General features: G+C 35.0%; 1 protein-coding gene across 8 annotated transcripts in view; it reads right to left on the minus strand.

Annotated features, from left to right (window-relative positions):
* LOC105470876 (tumor protein p63 regulated 1) overlaps window positions 1-13,555 on the minus strand; it is a 233,349-nt gene that overhangs the window by 74,480 nt on the left and 145,314 nt on the right. For all 8 annotated transcript variants that reach the window (XM_011723155.3, XM_011723150.3, XM_071090669.1 and 5 more), the window contains one exon: window positions 13,361-13,537. In XM_011723155.3, the coding sequence (XP_011721457.1) occupies window positions 13,361-13,537 (177 nt within the window). The remainder of the gene's footprint in view (window positions 1-13,360; window positions 13,538-13,555) is intronic.

Raw genomic sequence — 13,555 nt, forward strand, 5'->3', positions numbered from 1 at the left:
GGCCGGATCTCAGCTCACTGCAAGCTCCACCTCCCGGGTTCATGCCATTCTCCTGCCTCAGCCTCCCGAGTAGCTGGGACTACAGGCGCCCGCCACCGCGCCCGGCTAGTTTTTTGTATTTTTTTAGTAGAGACGGGGTTTCACCATGTTAGCCAGGATGGTCTCGATCTCCTGACCTTGTGATCCGCCCGTCTCCAGTTTTTAATTAAAACATGAAATATCCACACATTTTGCTTTGAGAATAAATATGTTTTGAAAATAAAAAAAATGAGAGAGTTAACAATATAGATTTTTAAAACTCTTTAAATGAAAACTTTATTTTAGCACTTTAAAAATTAAAAAGCACTGTCACATCCATCATTTGAATCTAAAATGACCCTATGAGCTAGGCCTCGCAAGGATTTATATTATTGACATTTGATAGATTGAAAATTGAGAACCCCCCAAATTAAAGTAAATTGTCCAAATTCAAATAGCGGGAAAATGGTGTGGTTAAGATTAGTCATAGCTTTAAACCTGTGGTTAATTGTCACGGAACCATAGTCTTCCCCTCCTTCCTCTACTTTTCTGGGAGGTTATAAACACCATAGGATTATGGAAATTGGTTCTTAATTAAAATCTTGGAATAAATCCAATTATGATAGAGGTAAGATTTCAGATAAGCAACAATAACAAAAGATATGTATGAGCAACTAGTTACCCTGGAGGATGAACCAGGCCTTTTACTATTTCCTGGTTCTGTGTCTGGTGAATGTTATAGTGCTCTTCTTGGTCTCTTAAGCAGAAGTTCCAGTAACAGTGAGGAGCACATGGAGAGGAAGGGAGAAGAGAAAGGACAAAAAAACCCAAAACAACAGTAGGTAACGAAAGAGAGAAAGAGGAAGAGGGAGGGAAGAGAAGAGGGGAAGAGAGGCAAGTAAAGGAGAGAGAGGAGGATAAAATATTATATATCCAAAGAAAAAACACTGGACAGAGAGTCAGAAGAACAGATTTTAAGGGCCGTGATCAATAGCTGATGATGCATGAATCCCTGAATACCTTTCAGTCTCACATTTCTCACCTGGAAGATGTATTCAATCAGCTCTGCCTTTTCCTGGGTGTTGAAGGTCAAATAGCACAAGGGAGGTAAAGATATTTGAAAACAGCATCGACATTACCACCTACAGCGAGTGGATACTAAGATTAAATCATCGCTTTTTTTTTTTTTTTTTTTTTTTTAAACAAGGGAATTTGCTCAGACTCTGTCCAGGCTTTCCTTTGGAGTCAGCTTGCCATTATTTAGCAGCTGATTTTTCCTTGCCTCCTCCTCTTTTCTCCGCCTGCTGCTGCCTTACCTTTGACCTTATAATGGTGACTTAATGCCTGAGAAGGGCCAAGTAAGTTAGAAGTAAAGATAACAATCAAATTAGTCTACTTAGTTCCATGTTAACAAAAGCTTTAATCTGGGGGGAAAAAAATCAGAACTTGTTAACACCTCAAATCTATGAGGCATATTACAAAGTGCTTTCAAGTTATGTCATTAGAACCTAACAATAAGACTGTTAATGAAGCAGAATGATGATTAATGTCACCTTTTAATAGATGAACAAATAAAGTAACAGTTGTAAAACTGGGACTAGAACCCAGGATTCCTCTGCCAGTACTCTAATATGGATGTTTGCTGAGAAACCCTGAGCAGTACATAAACAACCATCACTTCATCACGATATGTTCCTTGCCCAGGGTGCCCAGAGGAAGCCCTTTAACACTTAACAGATGCCAGCTGCTGGCACAGGCTTCCCCACTCTAACCACAGGACGCAAATGTGGATAAGCTGCACAGGTTAATTAGGAAGCCTGGAATTACATCAGCCCCCAGTGGTAACAATTGGGTGCCTCATGGGAAATATAATATAATATTCCATGAAAAATTAAAGTTTCTTTGGTAAAACTAATGAAAGAAGGGAGATTAAGGGTGAGATTTTATGGGAATGATACAAATATACAAATTTTTCATCTTTTGGAATGAAGGTTTAATGAACGCTAAGATGGCACATAAACCAGAAGCATACTATCTAAATAAATAACCATTAAAGTAACTAATAATGATCATTATAAGCAACTTGAAAGAATGATGTAGAAGTAGAAAAATAAGATGAAGGAATTGGGATGTTCTTGTAAATGGGAAGTTTACATCAGGGAGACTCCCTGTTTATATCAGGGTGTCAATGGATAATATTCAAAAAAGGCAAGACTATTAAGTTACACTTACAATCACTAGTAGAAAGAGAACCCTATGATTACTCTGTTAGAAGAAAACGCACTCAATGAAAAGCAAAGGAAATATAGACAACATGGTAATATATTTTTAAAAATTAATAATACAAAAATCAAAATGTTATAATTTAGACCATAACTGTCATATTAATATATGTAAATAGGTTAAGCTTACCTATTAAAAGAAAAAGACCCCAAGTGGATCACAAAGTAAAATTCAATTATACGATGTATGCAAGTGCACATCAAAAACAAAGAGACTCAAAATGCTCAAAATAAAACAGGCAAAGATATACCAAGAAAATTCAAATAAAAATAACGTAAGGGTTGCAATATTCATCAGGAAAAGTATTAAAGTAATTAAACTCTATAATGAAAAATATTACATCTAAAGTAAAGATTCAACATCTATGAATATTTCTACAACAAAAAGTACAATATCAACATTCATATAAAGTCACGAGAGTAAAATAAATCCACCACAGTAATAAAAAAATTTATCCTATCTCAATGTATGACAAATCAAGTAGCTATATATATAAACATTACATATATGTAACTAAATGTAGCAATACATATAACATTTATTACTAAATAGACAAAGATAGAGTACACCTAAATAACATAATGATAGTAGATCTTAGTACCACTTATGAAACTCTACATGTATAACTCTATATATATGATATACTAATCTCACTACCACTTACTAACTCTATATGTAGAACTCTGTATGATGATATACTAATTCCAAAAAGAGAGAAAGTAGTATAATAGTGATATGCTAATTCCAAGGAGAGAGAAAGTAGAAAGCAGAGAGAGCACATTTAAGTATTTAAGAAATTGATTAAAAAATTGGTGATTTAAAGGTATACATATTTAGTAATTTCCAGAGAGTAGAAGTAGTAAGAGAAGACATTCGCTGAACACAATGTAATAAAACTATAAATTAATAACAAAATTTTAAAGCATAAAAATTCAACTTTAAATAAAGTTACTTCAATCTATTCTCAGGTCAAAGAGGAAATGAACAAACAATAATATTAGGATATGAAATATAAAAATAAAAACTATTATGTATCTGAAAAAGCCACACTAAAGAAAATTTAATAGTCAGAAAGCTCACATATCTAACAAAAAATAGCCATAAATGAATTAAAATTTCAAGTGAAGTTATTTATAAAATGCAAAATATATATACAAATATAGAATTAATACATAATACAGATAAATGTGGAAAATAGTGAATGAAAAAAAAAAGAATTCTATTATGAACAAGTAAACCCAAAAGAAGTGGTACTTTAAAATCTATCAACCAACCATTAGCTAATAGAATCCGCACACACAGAAGAAAGTAACTCTCTGCAAAATAAACTTTTATTATTTCTTTAATTACCTATTTTAGGCTTTCTCAATTGAGTGAATATTTACAAACCTCTACAAAACTAAGTGATCTAATAATAAGACATAAATGACTGAAAGTTATCATAAAAGAAAGAAAAAAAAATAAACATGTCAGTGCTATAGAGAAATTGAGAAAGTTGTAGTGTTTATCTTCCTTTAAAAGCACCAGGTTCAGGCATTTTCATAGGTGAAACACACCAAACTTCTACGTAACAAATAAAGCCCTTTGTTTATCTAATACAGTCAATAGAGAATAAAAAGAAAGTAGTTTTTAAGAAAATTATCTAACATTGAAACCAAACTTACAAGGACAGCCTGATTAAAAAAACTATATGTCAATTAAACTTATGAATATTAATGCAAAAACCTATTAATACTTGCAATTAATATTTAATCACATATTAATATTCAATAGCACATTAATAATTATATACTAATTCCAGGTAGTATTCATACCTCCAACCTGCCAAAATGTTTCAATAATAAAAATGTGTGACCATTTTTAATTAAACCTAAGGAGAAAAGTAAATATATGATCATCTTCAAAGATGCAGCAACAACATTTGATAAAATTCAGTAACTAGGCATAGATTCCCAGCAGACTGCTTTTCCTGAAAATAATAACTAGAAATTCTGCAGACACAACTGATAAGTGAATAAAACCCATTCTTCCACTCCCCACTTTGCCAAAAAAACAAACAAAAAAACTACCTGAAGACTTTGGAGTGTAAGTAGTTGCTACAATTTCAAGGAGGAATAAATCCCATAGTATTTTATATACCAGAAAAAAAACAAGAAAATATGAACCACTCTCAAGAAAAAGGACAGTCAACGGAAGCAATCCTGAGATGACCAAGAGGTTGAAATTATCAGAAAGAACTTTAAAGCAATTATTTTAATTATGCTAACTTAGGTAAAAGAAACTATGCTCATAAACAATAAAAATATAAAATTCCTTAAGAAAATAAAACCTATACTAAAGAACTACATGGATATTTTAAAACAAAAAGGTATAATATTTGAAATAAAAAATACTGGATAGATTTAATAGGAGAATTAAATGGCAAAGAAAAATGTCAGTGAACATGAAGACAGAGAAAAGAAAATTATCCAATTTGAAGATAAGTCAGAGAAAATAATAGGAAAAAATAGCGCTTCAGAGACTTGTAGGACAGTATCAGAAAGTTTAACATACATGTAATTTAAGTACCAGGAAAATAAATAGAAAGAAAAAGTTAAATAAAAAGTAATAGTCCCAAACCTCCGAAACTTGTTGAACGATAAATTTACAGATGTAAGAAGCTTAAATAATCTCAAACAAGATAAATACAAAAAGAAGCACATGTAGCACATGAAAGTCAAATTTCTAAAAACTAAAGATAAGGAAAGAATGTGAAAGCAGTCAGAGAATATAAAGAGGAATAGCAGTTCAAATCATTGTGGACCTCTCATCAGAGATGGAAGCCAAACAACAGTGGAACAACATCTTTAAAGTGCTGAAAGAAAAAAGAAGTAATAATGTCAAGCCAAATTCTATAACTAGAGTAAATATTCCTCAAGAATTAAGACTAAATAAAAGCATTTTCAGAAAGAAAAACTAAGAGAATGTATCACCACTAGATTATACTACAAGAAATGCTAAAATGTAATTTTTCATGTACAGGAAAAATGACTTCAAAGGGAAATGAATCTTATGGAAGAAATGAAGAATATCATACATGTTAACATCTAAGTAAACATAAAAGACTATTTTATCTAAATTTCTTTGAAATACTTATGATTTATTAAAGCACAAGTTATAACATTATCTTGCAGGTCATGGATTAAAAGCATGAGCCCGCTGTGTGATTTCTACAACAAACACACTTTAAATACAAAGACATGAATAGGTAGAAAGTAAATGGATAAAAAAATGCTATGTGTATTACTCCCTTTTTATACTGCTATGAAGAAATACCCAAGACTAGGTAATTTATAGAGAAAAAAGTTTAATGGACTCATGGTTCTAAGTGGCTGGGGAGGTCTTACAATCATAGCGGAAGGTGAAGGAGGAGCAAAGGGACGTCTTACGTGGTGGCAAGCAAGAGAGCAAGTGCAGAGGAACTGCCCTTTATAAAACCACCAGATACATAGAGATTTATTCACTATCATGGGAACAATATGGGAAAAATCTACCCCCATGATTCTATTACCTCTCATCGGGTCCCTCCCACAACATGGGGATTATGGGAGCTGCAATTCAAGATAAGATGTGGGTGAGGACATGGCCAAATCATATCACTATGCAAACTGTAAGTATAAAAATGACACAGTGGTTATAATAAGATCAGATTTTAAAATAAACTTTATAGCATAAAATTTTGCCAGAGATAAAGAAGAATACTTCATAATGAAAAAAAGGCTCAATTCACCAGAAAGACACCATCACAAATGTGCATGCACCTAATAACAGACTCAAAATATGTGAGGCAAAAGTTAACAAAATTGAAAAGAAAACTAGAAAATTCCACAGTGATAGATTTTTGCACTCCATTCAGTAACTCTTAAAAAACCACACAAAAAATCAGTAAAACTATATATAATCCAAACAGCATTATCAAACACAATATCCCAATTGATATTTGTAGAAAACTACAAATAAAATTCAAGTGCACATGACAAATTCACAAAGATATATCATAATGCACTTCATAAAACAAATCTCAAAGTATCAGTAAGGAATGAAATTAAAGACAGTATGCTCTCTAAATTAGAATTAAGTAGAATTAAGATATCTATAAAAACCTGAAGTATTTGGAAATTAGCCAAAACAACTTATAATGTATCCATGGATCAAGAGAAAAATCACAAGAAAAATTTAAAAATATCTCTAAATGATAATAGAAGCACAACATATCAAAAGCTCTGGGATGCAGCAAAAGTAATACTTAAAAGGAAATTTATAGCTGTAAATGTTCATATTAGGAAAGTTTAAAATCAATAACCTTGGGTTGCACTTTAAGCAGTTAAAAAAAGAAAAAGAAAAGTAAACCCAAAGTAGAAGAAAGGAAATAATAAAGAAAAGAGTAGAAATGGGCCGGGCATAGTGGCTCACACCTATACTTCCAGCACTTTGGGAAGCTGAGGTGGGCGGATCACCTGAGGTTGAGAGTTCGAGACCAGCCTGACCAACATGGAGAAACCCCGTCTCTACTAAAAATACAAAAAATTAGCTGGGTGTGGTGGTGCATGCCTGTAATCCCAGCTACTTGGGAGGCTGAGGCAGGAGAATCACTTGAACTCGGGAGGTGGAGGTTGCGGTGAGCCGAGATCACGCCACTGCACTCCAGCTTGGGCAGCAAGAGTGAAACTCTGCCTCAAAAAAAGTAAAAAATAAAAGAGCAGAAATCAACTAATTAGTAATCAGCAAAACAATAGTAAAAATTAACCAAGCAAAAAATATGTTCTTGTTAAAAACCAACAGAATTGGTATGATCATCAACAGAAAAGAAAAAAGAGGGAAGACACAGATCACTGATATGGTTTGGATCTGTGTCCTCACCAATTCTCATCTTGAATTTTAATCCCCAATAGGAAGACGATTGGATCATGGGGGCATATTTCTCAGGAATGGTTTAATGCCATCCTCTTGGTACTCTCCTCATGATAGTGAGTGAGTTCTTGTAAGATCTGGTCATTTAAAAGTGTGTAGCATCTCCCCACTTTCTCTCTCACTCCTGCTCCTACCATGTGAGATGCCTTGTTCCCCTTTTCTTTATGCCATGACAGGAAATTTCCTGAGGCCTCTCCAGAAACAGAAGCTTCTGTATAGCCTGCAGAACTCTGAGCCAATTAAACTCTTTTTTTCTTTCTTCATTTTTTTGAGATGGAGTCTCATCTCTGTCACCCACGCTGGAGTGTAGTGGCTCAATCTCGGCTCACTGCAACCTCTGCCTCCCATGTTCAAGCAATTCTCCTGTCTCAGCCTACCAAGTAGCTGGGATTACAGGCATGCACCACCATGCCTGGCTAATTTTTTTTTATTTTTAGTAGAAATGGGGTTTCACCATGTTGGCTAGGCTGGTCCCGAACTCCTGACCTCAAGTGATCCACCCACCTTGGCCTCCCAGAGTGCTGGGATTACAGGTGTGTGCCACTGCATAATAACAGACTCAAAATATGTGAGGCAAAAGTTAACAAAATCTCTTTTTTAAATAAATTACCCAGTCTCAGATATTTCTTTATAGCAATGAGAGAACAGAATAATACAGAAAATTGGTAGCAGGAATAGGGCATTACTATAAAGATACCTAAAAATATGGAAGCAACTTTGAAACTGGGTAACAGGCAGAGGTTGAAAGAATTTAGAGGGTTCAGAAGAAGACAGAAGGATGAGGAAAAGTTTGTAACTTTCTAGAGATTGGCTGAATGGTTATCACCAAAATGCTGATAGTGATATGGACAGTGAAAGCCAGGCTGATGCAGTCTCAAATGTAAATGAGAAACTTGTTTGAAACTGGAGCAAAGGCCACTTTCGTTATGCCTTAGCAAAGAAGTTGACTGCACTGTGCCTCTGCCCTAGGTATCTGTGGAACTTTCAACTTGAGAGTGATGATTTAGGATTATGTAGTAGAAGAAATTTCTAAGCATCAACACATTCAAGATGTGGCCTGGCTGCTTCTAAGAACCTATTCTCATACACATGAGCAAAGAAAGACTTAAAATTGGACTCATATTTAAAGAGGAAACAGCATGAAAGTTGGAAAATTTGAAGCCTGGCCATATGGTAGAAAGGAAAAAAATAAAGTCCATTTTCAGGGGAAGGATTCAGGTAGGCTGCAGAAGTTTGCATAAGTAAAAAGGAGCAAGTGCTCATAGCCAGGACAATGGGGAAAACACCACACAGACATTTTAGGGGCCTCCTTGGGAGGCCCTCCCATCACAGGTCCTGAGGCCTAGGAGGACTAAATCCCCAGTGTTAGAAGTGGGGACTAATGGGAGGTGATTGGATTATGGGGGCAGATTTAGCAGGAATGGGTACCATCCTCTTTGTACTGTCCTCACTATAGTGAGATCTGGTTGCTTAAAAGTATGTAGCACCTTCCCCTTTCTCTTGCTCCTGCTCCCACTATGCAAGATGCCTCACTCTCCCTTTTGTCTTCTGCCATGATTGGAAATTTCCTGAGGCCTCCACAGAAGCAGAAGCCACTATGCTTCCTGTATAGCCTGCAGAACTATAAGCCAATTAAACTTATTTTCTTTATAAATCACCTGGTCTTAAACAGTTCTTTATAGCAATGAGAGAACAGACAAATAAAATCATCAATATCAGGAAAGGAAGAAGATATCACTAAATATCTTATGGACATTAAAGGGATTATAAGGAAATAATATTAACAACTTTATGCCTTCAGATGCAACAACTTAAATAAACAACAAATTCCTTTAAAAATATAATTTATCAAAATTAATATGAAATAAAAAATTAGTCCTCCTAGGCCTCAGGACCTGTGATGGGAGGGCCTCCCAAGGAGAAAAAATTATGAGAAACACAATATTTATAAAATAAATTGACTTTATTATAAGAATTTCCCACCAAGAAATGATCAAGCCAAGATTTCCCTTATTAACTCTATCAGACAGTCAATGAAAAGATAACTCCACTTATATACAAAATATTTTAGAAAATAAAAGAGAAGGGAACATTTTCCAACTTGTTTTATGATGGTAGCATAGCCAAAATATGAAAACCTAGCAAAAACATTTTAAAAAATGAAAATAACAGAGTAATACCTATCATGAACACAGGCACAAAAATTATCCATAAAATATTAGCAAACTAAATCCACCAATGCATAAAAAGAATAACATGTCACAACCAAATGTATTTATCTTAGGAATGAAAAGCTGACTTAATATTTGAAAATCTTAATAAAAATAAGACTTTCAAAAATTAGGCAAGCTGATGAAAAAATAAATATGCATAAATATGCAAATTCTAAAAAGCAAGACTAATAAATGGGGAGTAACTCAACCAGATATTGATACATAATATAAAGTTATAATAATTAAAACCATTTTGAGCTTTAAGAAACACAAATGGAATGGAATAGAGAATCCAGGTATAGAAACTCACAGAGGAAAGTACTACATTATAAAATAATAAATATAAAATATTAAATATATGATATTGAGAAATCTAGCCTGTCATCTGTATAAAAATTAAAGTTGATTGCATACTTTCTTCTTTACTCAAGGCAAATTTTAGATGAAATATAAGTCCATTGTTAAAAGTAAAATAAAATTACTAGACAAAAACTTGGAAATTTATAATTATAGTATGGAGAAAGCTTTTCTCAAAAAGACATAAATTTAGAAGGTTTGAAAGAATGAGAAATTTGATACCTGTATTAGTTTGTTTCACACTGCTGGTAAAGACATACCCCAAACTGGGAACAAAAAGAGGTTTAACTGGACTTACAGTTTCACATGGCTGGGGAGGTCTCAGAATCATGGCAGGAGGTGAAAGGCACTTCTTACATGGTGGTGGCAAGAGAAAATGAGCAAGAAGCAAAAGCAGAAACCCCTGATAAACTCATCAAATCTCATGAGACTTATTCACTATCCCAAGAATAGCACTGGAAAGACTAGCCCCCACGATTCAATTACCTCCCCCTGGGTCCCTTCCACAACATGTGGGAATTCTGGGAGATAGAGTTCAAGTTGATATTTTGGTGGGGACACAACCAAACCATATCAATACCCCAAAACTAAAGGTCATGAAAAATAGCATAATAACGTTAAAAGAGGTATGACAAACTGGGGAAAATTTATTTGCAACATATAGGACAGAAAAAGATTTCAGTGCTCTAATACACAAATAGCTCTTATAAATCAATAAGAAAAAAATCAAACAAAAAAAAATACGGGCTATAGTCATAAATAGGCAGTTCACTGAAAAATAAATAAAATGGCTTTCTAATCCAAGGATAAAAAACACATACCGTTCTTCAAATTCTAGTGATGCAATTCAAACCCCAAATAGGAGACTCTTCTTTACTATCTCACTGGCAATGTAAAAAGGTTTTGTAACATTTGATATTGGTGTGGGTGTGTGGAAAAGATTGCCCTTACACTTTGTGAAAGTATTAATTGGTATCACCTGTCTGGAAGGCAATTTGACAATACTCATCAGTTAAAATTTACATTACTTTGATCTAAAAATTTCACTTCTGGGAATTCATTAATACATTACAGAAACAATTGCACATTTGTGCAAAGTATTGCAAGCAAGGATATCTGTAGCTGCACTTTGTAGTAGCAACAGTAAAAATAGATACACATCAATGAGGGACTGGCTAAATAGATCAAGCTTAAGATGTAATATTCTCACAAGAACAGAAAACCAAACACCGCATGTTCTCACTCATAGGTGGGAACTGAACAATGAGATCACTTGGACTCGGGAAGGGGAACATCACACACGGGGGCCTATCATGGGGAGGGGGGAGGGGGGAGGGATTGCATTGGGAGTTATACCTTGATGGGTGCAGCACAGCAACATGGCACAAGTATACATATGTAACAAACCTGCACGTTATGCACATGTACCCTAGAACTTAAAGTATAATAATAAAAAATAATTTTAAAAAAAGATGTAATATTCTGCATTATTAAAAAACACTGAGATTGATCTATAGATGATTATATAAATCTCCAAAGTATACCACTGGTAGATATTATAGCATGAGGCAGGACAGTTTATGACATGTGCTTTCATTAGGTAAAATAATACATAATAAATATGTGTGTAGATATATACTTTTAAATGTGCATAAGCATATATACACAGAGAGACCTTGATATGGTTTGACTGTGTCCCCACCCAAATCTCATCTTGAATTGTAACTCCCACAATTCCCATGTGTTGTGGGAGGAACCCAGTGGGAGGTGATTGAATTATGGGGGCAGGTCTTTCCTACACTCTTCTCATGATAGTGAATGAGTCTCATTAGGTCTGACGGTTTTAAAATGGGAGTTTCCCTGCACAAGTTCTTCTCTTGTCTGCCACCATGTGAGACGTGCCTTTCACCGTCCACCATGATTGTGAGGGCTTCCCAGCCACGTGGAACTGTAAGCCCAATAAACTTTTTTCTTTTGTAAATTACCCAATCTCAGGTATATTTTTATCAGCAACGTGAAAATGGACTAATACAGACCTTTTTATTCTTTTATATTTATAGACTATTTATTTTAAAATACCCAAGAAACTGCTGACTATCACCCATGGAAAGAAGGCTGAAGAACCGAGGGTCTGGTGTAGAAGAGAGAGTTCCTGAAAATGAACATTTTTTGGAATATTTAAATATATATTTTACAATGTGTAATATTATTATTGAAAAAATCAACAATTTTAAAAGCTAATGAACTTAATAAATTAATCACTTTCTGCATCCATGAAAAGAGTAAGCAAAAATAAGTTTTTTATGTAGTATGCATAGTGTAAGGAAAGTCAGTCACCTGATGAACGTGTGCTTTTTTCTGTATCTTGAAAATATTTCAGACCCTACTATGTGCTAGTCCTAATGCCAGTTGTTTAAAGGACAACAAAATCAATATTTGCCCTCAAGGAATTCACAGTTCAATGGGAAGACCACACATTCAGTCTTAGAGGAAGACTGTTGTTTCTCTGGCTTAGATCTAAAATGTTTAGTAAAGGCAGACGCCTCGAAGACCATGACAGGAACTTAACCAATTCAGCATTCTCCTCTGTAGACCTCCCCAAGTCTCTTGGTAGTTGTCAACATCTGTGAAACAGTCGACACACCTCACCACCCCCATGTCACAGAGCTTCCAGGAATGATCCCAACAGACATTTTATAAGAAGAGCGACTACCCATTTTGGTTCTATCCACTGAGCTTTACAGAATAATTTCAATTCCCAGAGGCATTCCACTTTTTAGCTACCTCTTTGGAATGTTCTTCCCCTTTGGTTCTCCTTCTTTGGCTAACTCCTACCCAATATTAAATATTGGCTCAAGTGTTCCTTCTGAAAGTTTTCTCTCATTATCTGACACACAAATTAGGTCGAGTGCATTTTCCCCATGTTCCCACAGCTCTTTCTTACTTACATTTAGCTATTTATTTGTCATGTCCTCATAATAAAATACAAATTTACTGATATGGTTTGGCTGTGTCCCTACCAAAATATCAACTTGAATTGTATCTCCCAGAATTCACATGTGTTGTGGGAGGGAACCAGGGGGAGGTAACTGAATCATGGGGGCCAGTTTTTCCCATGCCAGTCTCGTGATAGTGAATAAGTCTCATGAGATTTGATGAGTTTAACAGAGGTTTCCACTTTTCCTTCTTCTTCATTTTCTCTTGCTGTGGCCATATAAGAAGAGCCTTTGCCCTCCCGCCATGATTTTGAGGCCTCCCCAGGCATGTGGAATTGTCAGTTCGATTAAACCTTTTTTTGTTCCCAGTTTGGGGTATGTCTTTATCAGCAGTGTGAAAACAAACTAATATATTTACTTAAAGTTGTATCCCTGGAGGCTGACATAGAGGAGGAACTCTAGTTTGATGATTTCAACTTTCATGATTTCACTATCCTCCCTTGGGTTCTCCCAGCTTACAGTGCCAAACTGAATTTTCAGGTTGTTTTCCCTGTATGTCCATCCCTGCTGCACCACTTCTTCAAGTCTAAGATATATACTCACTTGTCCAGGGACATCCCAGGGAAGGTAAAGTTGCCCAGGCAGATGCGATAGACAGCACTCAGAGGAATCCGCTGCAGCTGCACACAACTGAGCATGATGAAGTCATATTTGCAGATCAAGAGAGTCTTGTCCGTGACCAGCAGAATTCTCTCCTGCTCATTGTTCCAGTGGTCTATCCTATAGGAATCATCACAG

The sequence above is a fragment of the Macaca nemestrina genome, chromosome 2 (assembly GCF_043159975.1).
Source record: "Macaca nemestrina isolate mMacNem1 chromosome 2, mMacNem.hap1, whole genome shotgun sequence".
NCBI lineage: Eukaryota > Metazoa > Chordata > Mammalia > Primates > Cercopithecidae > Macaca > Macaca nemestrina.